General features: G+C 52.0%; 1 protein-coding gene across 1 annotated transcript in view; it reads right to left on the bottom strand.

Annotated features, from left to right (window-relative positions):
* Positions 1–1163: 1163 nt before the first annotated feature.
* The window catches only part of COL4A1 (collagen type IV alpha 1 chain), a 137744-nt gene continuing 127725 nt past the window's right edge, over positions 1164–11182 (bottom strand). The window contains exons 48-52 of the mRNA XM_025263080.2: positions 10449–10661; positions 9259–9436; positions 5523–5637; positions 4379–4551; positions 1164–2552 (exon numbers count right to left, since the gene is read on the bottom strand). Of these exons, the coding sequence (XP_025118865.1) occupies positions 2471–2552; positions 4379–4551; positions 5523–5637; positions 9259–9436; positions 10449–10661 (761 nt within the window). The 3' untranslated portion in view covers positions 1164–2470. The remainder of the gene's footprint in view (positions 2553–4378; positions 4552–5522; positions 5638–9258; positions 9437–10448; positions 10662–11182) is intronic.

Below are 11182 nucleotides of genomic sequence, written 5' to 3'. Positions count from 1 at the left end.
AGGATGGGTAGGTGGGTGGATGGATGGAAGGATGGGAGGATGGATGGATGGATGGGTGGGTGATGGATGGATGGAAGGATGGGTGGGTGCGTGGATGGATGGAAGGATGGGAGGATGGATGGATGGATGGGCGGGTGGGTGGATGGATGGAAGGATGGGTGGGTGGGTGGATGGATGGAAGGATGGGAGGATGGATGGATGGACGGGCGGGTGGGTGGATGGATGGAAGGATGGGTGGGTGGAAGGATGAGTGGGTAGATGGATGGATGGGTGGGTGGGTGATGGCTGGATGGAAGGATGAGTGGGTAGATGGATGAATGGGTGGGTGGATGGATGGATGGATGGAAGGATGAGTGGGTGGATGGAAGGATGAGTGGGTGGATGGAAGGATGGGTGGGAGGATGGATAGATGGGTCGAAGAATTGTGAGTTGATGGGAGGATGGATGGAAGGATGAGTGGGTAGATGGATGGAAGGATGGGAGGATGGATGGATGGAATGATGGGAGGATGAATAGATGGACGGGCAGGTGGGTGGATGGATGGATGGAATGATGGGAGGATGGATGGATGGACGGGCGGGTGATGGATGGATGGAAGGATGGGTGGGTTGATGGGTGGATGGATGGATGGATGGGTGGGTGGGAGGATGGATTGATGGGTGGGTGGATGGAAGGATGGATGGAAGGATGGGTGGGGGGGTGGATGGATGGGAGGATGGATGGATGGACGAGAGGGTAGATGGATGAAAGGATGGGAGGATGGATGGATGGATGGGTGGGTGATGGATGGATGGATGGGTGGGTGATGGATGGATGGAAGGATGGGAGGATGGATGGATGGATGGATGGACAGGCAGGTGGGTGGATGGATGGAAGGATGATGGATTGATGGGTGGGTGGATGGGAGGATGGATGGAAGGACGGGTGGGGGATGATGGCTGCCTAGATGGACAGATGGGAGAGAAGGGGGGAGGGATAAAGAAGACCATACTTTTTTTCTTTGTAGTAATTTCTGTAAATGATACCCAGTCTGTGACTCATTAGGAAGAACTACAAAATAAATATGGTCTAAGGTGTGCAAAGCTTACAAATTTATTAGTGGCTCATGCAGTAAACTTTCCTTTGAGGTTTCTGTGGAAAACTAGCAACAAATTAATAAAAGCTTAATTTTTATACAAATAGTTTTATTACAAATTTGAATTTTTAAGAAATACACATTTAAAGGAATTACACAGAAGGCCTTAGTAGTCTTAAAAACGTTTTGGAGTGAAATGTCATTTCAGGCACAATGGTCCAATTCTGCTCCCCTGCCATCCATTCGCTCCCCTGCTGAAGTCTGAACACAGCTCTCGAGAACCCAAGGGAGCGCCTGAATGTGCCTACAGGTAAGACACTGATATTCTGCTTGGACAGAGCTGCTTCTCACACCAGGCCGCAGAACGCGGATGCTCTTAAGATGAAGGCCTTTCAAGGCTGTTGCTTTTGAAGTCAAGTCATTCAGTTTGTGATTAGTGTTTAAAACCCTGAACATATCTCATACAGAAGAAAAACAAGAAACTCAAAGGACATGTCTCCCTGTAACAGACACCACGTCCATGAACCTGGGTTTGGCTTTGGCAACACACAACTTTTGGTTTCGAGGTGAACAATGAAAACTGGTGTTTCACATTCAACACCCTAGTGTTTAAAAAAACCTCTGTTAAAGGACAACACAGGCTTTTAAAGAAACTATGTAAGCTTTATTTTAACAGTGGAAATGAAACTACAGCTTGACCTGCCTAATTGCTGACATCTATATAAATTACTAAAATATATATATATTTCCTTTCTGCCTACTTTGGGGACCACCTTTATTCCACAGGAAATCCGTGATTTCTGCAAGAGCAGCTGCGTAGTACCACACGGAGCAGAAAGACTGACATTTTTCTTTGGAGGGAGGGGGCTGTCGGAAGACAGGGCTGCCGGCCCATCCTTCCACCGGGAGGGCCCGGCCATCAGCTCCACGCGGCCAGTACTCGGACAGACCGAGGGAACCTGAATTCTGAGACAGCTCGACAGTGACCTCAACAGACCATCCATCTGGGGGTGGAACGGATCTGTCAGGACGCCGGGACGCCAAGGGGCTGCTCCCAGGATGGAAGGCCGCCCCCCTCCTAGCACCCTTTGGTTTTCTGGTGGGTCTCACGTCACACAGGAGTGCAGTGGACTCAGGACAGACATGCTCTTTATTGCATCGGGAGCGCCCGGGGGCTTCTCTACAGGCAGCTCGGCGTGGACTTGGTTCTCCTTCAGCAGCAGAGGCCAACGAAGCAGGGTGTGTTAGTCTGGCAGGTTCCTATCAGGCACCTTATGGTTTTCGTATGGACAGTGAGGTACACGGGCTATGTTTCTAGAGCTCGTTGCTGTTAGGAGGAGGAGGAGGGGGAAGAGGGAGTAGCACCATTCGTGACGCAGCTGCGGGCCGGCTCCGTTATGTCCTCCGCATGCACACCTGGCACCGGCTGACGTGCGTGCGCAGCTCCCCGGCCTTCAGCGTGGACGGCGTGGGCTTCCTGCAACGCAGCACAGGGGCCGGGTCACGGCGCGGCTCGAGCCGGCCGTCGGGGATCCCCGGGACCCCACCTCCGCCCGGCCTCAGGGGGGGACGGCGCTGGGCGCATCCCGCGGCCCCGGAAACGCCCGCGAGTTACCATGGCATCCCGTTCCCAGCGGGTGAGAGCTCGCCCAGAGTCACCCAGGTCGGTCTGAGCCCGAAGTCTCAGCCACCGCCCACCACGGACCCCGCCTCCCCCGCCCCCGCCCCCGGCCCAGCCTCCTCCAACGCCAGCATCAAACTTCTGCTTTCTCAACTCGATTATAAACGCCCCCAGACTAAGAAAATAGTCTTCTCTTCACACACACAGATCCTAAGGGCACGTCCAATTCTTTGCAACCCCACAGACTATACAGTCCACGGAATTCTCCAGGCCAGAATACTGGAGTGGGTAGCCTTTCCCTTCTCCAGGGGATCTTCCCGACTCAGGGATCGAACCCAGGTCTCCCGCATTGCAGGCGGGTCTTTATCAGCTGAGCCACCAGGGAAGCCCAAGAATACTGGCGTGGGTAGCCATTCCCTTTTCCAGGGGATCTTCCCAACCCAGTGATTGAACCCAGGTCTCCTGCATTGCAGGCGGGTTCTTTACCAGCTGAGCCTCCAGGGAAGCCCGTTAAATCATCACTGAATGACAAGACGAGCAACAAATCTGGGAAAATCAGCCAGGCCTCAAAATACTTTCATAACTTTGCAAAGATGTTCATGCTGGTGGGTGTCACTGGAGGCCAAATAGAGAGAGGGGAACAGTTCCAAATGCTTCCTGATCCTAGGAATTCTGTCTTTTGACGGTTGAAAAGTGAAGTCTGACCTAAAACATGTACTCATCAAATCTTTTTAAAATTAAAGTGGCCATACAATAGGAGTATGTGTGCAGACTCGCTGAGTTGTGTCCAACTCTCTGTGACCTCATGGACTACAGCCCGCCAGGCTCCTCTGTCCATGGAATTCTCTAGGCCAGAATACTGGAGTGGGTAGCCTTTCCCTTCTCCAGGGGATCTTCCCAACCCAGGGATTGAACCCAGGTCTCCCGCATTGCAGGCAGATTCTTAACCAGCTGAGCAGAATGCTGTCCGAAAAGGTAAAGACAGAATCACTTCTCTCCAAGGCTGAGACGTCCTTATTTGGGGGAAAGAACAGTAAGTAATTGTTCAGACCCCTCGGCGCCCCGCGTCAGCTCCCGCGGGTACTAAGTACAGCACAGACGCCTCTTTACGTGTTCTCGTCCAGTACAGACCGGGCCCCGCTCCAGACTAACTCGAGGTCAGCGGCCACTCGAGACCGTTGTTTTAAAAGGTGAATCCCTCCCTCCTATCAAGTCCCTCCCTATCTATTTTGGCTGCAATTTGTGCTGAAATTAATTTTCCTCCGTGCAGGCCTAAAAAACAGTCACTGACGACTCAACACACACGCCCAGTTCAGCCTTATAGACACCGTGAAAACGAAGGTTTTCGCGCTCTGCCTGCTGGTCAAAGGTACCGTGTCTAAAATGCTCTGTCTGAAGATGTGAGCTGTCTTAATGCTGCTGCCATGGATTTGCTTTGGAAAACGACCTTTCCTCTTTCATGGTTCTTCAGCAATGAAGGAATGAAGCCTGTCACCTGAGCTCCACCTATGAACATGGTCTCGGTTATCCGCCCCCATAGAACAGACTCACGGATTCATTCTTACATGTGGAAGAAGAATTGTCCCTAAGAACCGTCTCTGCGGCTCTGCACTGGTGACGTGTACGGATCACAACTGATTGCAAAGAAAAGCCACCGAGGGGGAGGAGCCAGAGCCACTCACTTGAACATCTCGCTCCGCTCTATCGTGGCAAGCCAAAAGCTGTAAGCATTCGCGTAGTAATTGCAAGTTCCGCGGCCGTGGCACTCGATGAAGGGGGCGCTTCTGAACTCCTCCAGACACGAGCCGGGGGAGGCGAGGGCTTGGCCAGAGCCTTCAGCCCCGGCGCTGGTGTGCTGCAGGGAGACGGGACCATGAGTCAGCGGGGATCGGGGTGCTCCTCCCTGCAGAGCCTCCCCTTTTGCCTCCTGCGGTCACACACGGGCACCCACACCTCCCCGTGGCCTCGGGCCACGTGCCCCCAGCGCCAGGAACCAGCTGCCGGCCGGGATGAGAGATGACCAGTCCGGTTCATCAGCACTGAAACAAACGCCGTCCTGACTCTTCTCTCTGCAGAACACTGAAACCTCTTCTAACTCAGGGCCTGCGATGGCAGCCAGGCTGTGCAAAGGATGCTGGGACCAACTGATGTAGCCTCAGACTTTCTACCCAAACTGATACAGGATCACGAAGATCCTTTATTTGCTATGTTAGATGTTACATGTGCTTTTATAAGGTCAAGAAAAATGATCCGTTTTTTTCTTTAAAAAGGAAAAACTAAGAGAAAAAGAGGAAATAAAACCACTACGGTAACTGTTTGTTCAAATGGGTTGACGCAGGGTCCTCAGAAATGAAAACATGAAGTGAATGACATACAAGTGTCTGGTGTGACAGCCTCTCCAGGATGGCTACTTCAGACACAAGCAAAGCGGACTCTGGACTGAGAGCCAGAAGGGACATCTGAGGACAAAGCTAACGCCCTGGATTCCCAGACAAGGACCCCAGGGTCCCAGAACGTTCCAGATCTGACCATGATCACACCTCTCAGGCAAAGCTGAGATGGGAACCCCCTCCCTGCTTCCCCCAGGGAGGCTCCAACTCAGCGTCTCATCCAGTCATCCCAGAACAGCCTCTCCAAGGAAGAGGAGAGCTCTGGGCTGGTGCTGGACACCGCTCCCCCTCCCAGTGTCCCCTCCCAGCAGAGGGGGTCAGGCTCCTGGGGACGCTTCGCAGGGCGTCCCAGCAGTGAGGACAGTAGCCAGATAGGAGAGGTGGGGAGGTCATGGTGTCTCTTTGGGGGAAACACGGAGCTGCTCCAAACACTCACCATCACAAAGGAGTAGCCGATCCAGAGCGAGGACCAGCCGGTGGGGCACTGCGGGATCTGGATGGTCTGGCTGTGCACGGCCATCACCATGGCTGGAGCCTCACACACAGCACACCTGCGAGGAACCATAGCCAAGACCCTCAGCTCAGCGCAAGGAGCCCCACCCACTCACCCCTCCCCGGCACCCGCTCTCCAGCCCTGCACTCAGTCTTTCCGATCCAGTGACATCTTATCAAACGGAGCAGGTGCCCTGCTTGGACTCTGAGGCCCAGGGCTTCTCACTGATTTGACAGAGTTGCCTTGGTGTTCAAATATTAAACTCCAAGCCACACTCAACACTTGTCATTTCCCCATCTGCTCTGTTATAAGGGGAAGGCAACCTGGAGCCAGGTTGTAACAGGGCCCATCTCCCCCGGGGGAGCTGGGGCCGCAGGAGGCGTCTGTGTCTCCTTTGCGAACCACAGCATGCTCCAGAGTTTCAGTAATGAGCACGGACCTCAGCAAACACACAGAATGCTCAAGAAAAAGGAGATGGTGCCGTTCAAGGGCCAGTGCTTCTGGAATACGGCGCTTTAAGCCCTGAATCATCTTCAATGTAAGAACATCTGCTGAATTACAGTAACTAAAAAAAACAATGAACCCGGGGCCAGCAGTCCACGTGTGCCTCCTTCCAGAGATCGTCCAGACCTGGAGCCAACAGACCAGTGAGGAGACCTGCCCGGGGCTGGACCCAGAATGTTCTGACTGGCACCTGCTCTACTAAGAGACCCTCTGATGGTGCGATCACGGTTTGTTAAATAAATAAACAATAGCAATAACCACATTCAAGTCACAGAATGAACACAGAGCTAACAGTGCTGATAAATGACTACAAATGATGTTAATAATACACCTAGCTAGGCTGGAACATTTGCACGAAAATAGACGCGACGTGGGAACAGGCGGGAATGAGTCGCTCGGTTTTCCCCGGATGTGCGAGCCTGCGTGTGTGTTGTGCTACTTCTATTTTATTCACACAAATGCAGATGGATTAAAGGGCTCGATTAAACAACAGCTACTGAAATCGGCCTTTCACATCTGCCACCATCTGCCCGCCGGGCCCGGAAGCAGACACACAGCATGCAGGAAAGGGACTCATGTCAGCCTCTGCTGGGCTGGCAGATTCAGGCTGCTGCAGAGACGCGGTCTCGACCCTGTCAGATGGGTGTTCCGGGACAGAGTTGCAGGTCTAATGAGCTGTGTCGTCCCTTGAAATTCATGAGTCTCCTTCTCCATGTTATTCATGAGAGCCTGAGACCAGAGTTGGTGTATAAGGCAGAATCGGAGCTCAGCTCCGGCTTTCAGACCAGTGGTCTGTGCTCTAGGGCAATTAAACCATCCACAGCTATGGATGCCTCGCGTCTGCAGAAAGTCAGAAAGTGCTTAGAAGCTTGTGTCCGGGTGACAGCAGAAAGCTTGCTGCTCTTTCTGCTGGAAAGGGAGGACTTTGTGTTGTTAATTCTTTCTGAAATTAAGCTTTAGGGCATCCCCAAAGGAAAGGCCTTGGAAAGAACCTGTGAGTTTTGAGAGGTCGTCAGAAACCACCAAGTTAAAGTGACCACGGGAGCTGGGTGCCCGGGAGGAAAAGGTGGCACGATCACCAAAGGGGAGGTAGATACACGTGCTTTCAGAGCTGTGACTTAAAGGATGTGACTTTTGAGGTCTCTTCAGGCTCAGAGTCTGTGGGTCGGCTAACAAGGAGCTGCGCAAACCCTGAAACGGGCAGCACTGGGGCATTTAAACAACTCGTGGTGAAGGGTCCCCAGGGAAGAGCAGGTCCCAGACCCAGTCTACCCCTGGACCGGTTTCTGGAGTGTCCCAGCTCATCCCACAGGGACCGGTTTCTGGAGTGTCCCAGCTCATCCCACAGGGACCGGTTTCTGGGGTGTCCCCGCTCATCCCACAGGGACTGGTTTCTGAGGTGTCCCAGCTCATCCCACAGGGACCGGTTTCTGGGGTGTCCCAGCTCATCCCACAGGGTTCCGGTTTCTGGGGTGTCCCAGCTCATCCCACAGGGACCGGTTTCTGGGGTGTCCCAGCTCATCCCACAGGGACCGGTTTCTGGGGTGTCCCAGCTCATCCCAGAGTCCCTGTGTCCCGGACAAACCAAGGTCCATGTCAAGTTTGCCAAGACGGTAAATAGGAAACAAAAATGAAAATCATGATCTACCTGTCGTCCATGGAAAGCTAAACAGAAACACAAAGGCAGTTAGTTCTCGTTCTCATACACCTGTCACGGTCTGAGCAAGAAAAGTCTCGACACAGAACAGCCCACAGGCACCCGATATGCAGAAGGACATCTGTGTTTGCAGAGGGGCCTCCCAGGAAGCTCCTATTTTAATGTCCAGGAGGTGAGTTTTCTTACAGCTCAAAAGAAAGTGGTTGGATGTAAGGCCTTCAAAAACCTGACTTTTCTAATAGGACTCTCCCAGCCTTTCTGCTCCGGGTCCACACGGTAGGTTCTTTTAAGAAGACGGATCTGGACCCAGCCTTCCATGTGATGGAGCCTCAGACCCTATAACTGGCCGGCCCCCTGGAAGCCCGCAGTGACCATCTGGGGACCAGGCGGTCACCATGCACCCAGCCCCAACTTCCAACTACAGACACCCCTCAGCCAGCACTCTCACATCCTTCCTCCTGTTCAGAAGCTGCTATTTCCCTAAAAGAAACACAGAAATGCTTATGTTCTTTCTCCTTCTCACGCTGCTAAGGCAAACTTGGCCCGCCTTGTCATTCTTTTTATCCTCTATTATCTTCTCTGTAGAAGACTAGCTTCTCAGTGAAACAAATTCATACATTTGCCTCTGTTCTATTACCTCTGAGCGCAGCTAAGGAAGCAACTTTTTAATTAGAAGGAAAGAAGCAAAGATAAGATGACTGTGTACTTTTCGGTCATAATAATTTCAATTTCCCATTTTATTTCCTACCAGGCAGATTCTTGGGGACTTGAAAACATACCCCAGACATTAATTAGTGTGGCAAGCACTTAATTTGGGAAGTCACTCAAACATACGCATTCTCAGAGGGGAGAGTATTACCTTCAGGGCGCAAAAACTGGTGGAGTGGAGGAGAATAAGAAAATTCTTAGAACATACACATGTTAATGCACACAGTACATCAGTATAATCTTCTTATGCATAAAGCACAGACATACTCTATGTCCGAGGTGTTACAATTTCTTGAGGACTCCCTCACACCCATAGTTAAGTTCCTACATTAAGTGCCACTGAACTGCACACTTTAAAATGGTTAAGATGGTAAATTTTATTTTATGTGTATTTTACTACGATCAAAAATAAAAAATTTTTTTTAAATTTCATGGGGGTAGGGAGTGATTCCAAAAATATATATCTTAAGAAAGAAAAAAGCAGTGACGATGTTCCCATGTTTGCGGGAATTCCAGAGACACTGCTCGCTCGTGGCAGGGAAGGTGGTCACCCCAGCAAGTCACACGAGGTATGTCTTCTATCTCACCCAGGGTTTGCACTACAATTTTTAAGAGGACAACTGACTTTTACATCCAATCCTTTGCATGGATGATTTCTATCACAGAGCTCAGGTATCACAATCAGTAAACAGAATGGCAATGAATTGAATGTTTGGGGGGGAAACGGAAAAACACAAAAATAACCTCCACCCTGAGGACGAGTGGCCTTTCTCCCCCAGTCGTGTGTCTGCTCCGACGGGCTGGACTCACCTGCTGATGAAGGGCCGGATGTTCTCCCCGGTGATGGGAGCCATGGACATGGGCATGGGCTCCGGGGTGGACAGCCAGTACGAGTAGTCGTTGCGGGACGCAAAGTTGCAGACGTTGTTGATGTTACAGAAGAGGAAGGGCATGGTGCTGAACTTGCGCAGACAGCTGCCCGCCGTGCCTGCGCGGGGAGAGGGCCTCGGATTACCACCAACAGCCTGCCCCGGGCCAGACTGCGAGAGCCAGCTAGCACAGACGAAAGACGCCGTGCCCACGCGCGAAGATGGAAACCAGATGCCCTCCACACGCGCGAAGATGGAAACCAGATGCCCTCCACACGCGCAAAGATGGAAACGAACACGCTTGAAATTAAAACAGACATCTATCCTCACACGCGTGAAGACGGAAATAAAGACGTGTGAAGTTACAGAAGGGAGGAAGAAACACAGCGAAATAAACACACTAGTATGATTGGAAACGAGCATTAAATTAAAAGCCCATAGGAGACTATCAAGAATTAGCAGGACGTTTTGCTGAATGGAAACAAAGTGGTTCATCAAGAGAGAGAAACCTTTTCCTGGACTGAACTCCAGAAGGAATTTAATGTGCAGCTCCTTCTACAACAGCCGAGTAACTCACTGGACAACGTTTCTGATAAAATGCACAGCTGTCTTTCTACGTGTTCCCAACCTCCGTGAAAGTTAGAGGCAGGCGCACAACATTAAAACATAATTTGGAGGAGCAGATCCGGAGGGGACTAAGAAAATGATGACAGACACACGATCCTCTGTCCACCTAAACTTACAGGACAGAGATTAGCAAAGGAATTTTGCAAAGGAATTTTGGCCAAGAAAACGTGGACATTTTTAAAAAGAGCAACAGTAAAGCTGCTGTTTTACGACAATGAATGCAAACCGTAGCGTGTTTACTCCAGAAATCTTAATGCCATCTGATCACTTGAGGAAGAGGTCAAAAGTTCTATTAAACTTTTTTGGAGAGTCAGCCTTTACGATTGCCTGGCTCCCCGTTAGTAATATGGTGGCCTTTGGTAAGGATGGAGGGAAACACGGCTCTTCCCCTTAGCTAGGTCTCGGCGACACCTCGGACCACAGGACCGGAGAGGAACACAGCCCAGCACCACCCAGAACCGGAGATGCAACTCAGAATGAACACACACATCTCAGGGGCCTCACCCAAGTCCTGGCCGTGCGCCCGCTCGTTGCCTTGCACGTAGAGCAGAGAGTAGCCGTGGTAGAGGATTTTGGTCCCAGGAGGGCACTGGGGGTCGTCTATTGTTTGACTGTGCCGGGTCACAAGGAAGCCGTGATCGACCGATGGGGTGCCCGGGGGACCCATGGATCCCGGCAGCCCGTCGGGGCCGGGCGGACCCGGGAAGCCGCGTGGACCTGCAAGACGGAAGAGAAGCCGCTTCCTCAGTTACGCACAGGCGAGACGGCGCGACCACCGACAGCCACCACCTCCGACCTGCAGCCTCGGCCGCTCCTCTCTGCATCCCACTGCCGGATGGGTTAAAAGCACCACGCTTGGGGGAGAGACGCTCAAAGAGCTCAGTTTAGTGAATAAATGGAATACATGAAATCATGGATACAGGAATCAATGGCGTGATCTGTATTCTTTCAGCACTGGGGGCTCCTGTGCGCGAGGATTATCATACAATTATTAAGACAACCTCCTCTGAAGGTAGCGTCCCAGCCTCAGTGGCCCCAGGCCACCTGCAGAAACAGGGTAGGAAGGAAGCTCCTTGCAGGGTGTCCTCCCATCTCCAGGGGCGACCACGTGGCCGCAAGTCTGTCCCAGGGCCTCCTGCTGGGCTGGGCCCTCCGAGCATTCAGCGGCACCTTCGGCCTCTGGCTTCTCAGCTGTGATGGGACCTCTGAGTTCCCGCCTCTTGGGAAGCAGCTCAACT

This window comes from Bubalus bubalis, chromosome 13 (assembly GCF_019923935.1).
Source record: "Bubalus bubalis isolate 160015118507 breed Murrah chromosome 13, NDDB_SH_1, whole genome shotgun sequence".
Taxonomy (NCBI): Eukaryota; Metazoa; Chordata; class Mammalia; order Artiodactyla; family Bovidae; genus Bubalus; species Bubalus bubalis.
Note: the sequence above shows the minus strand (reverse complement) of the source record. Positions and strands in the feature narration are given on the sequence as shown.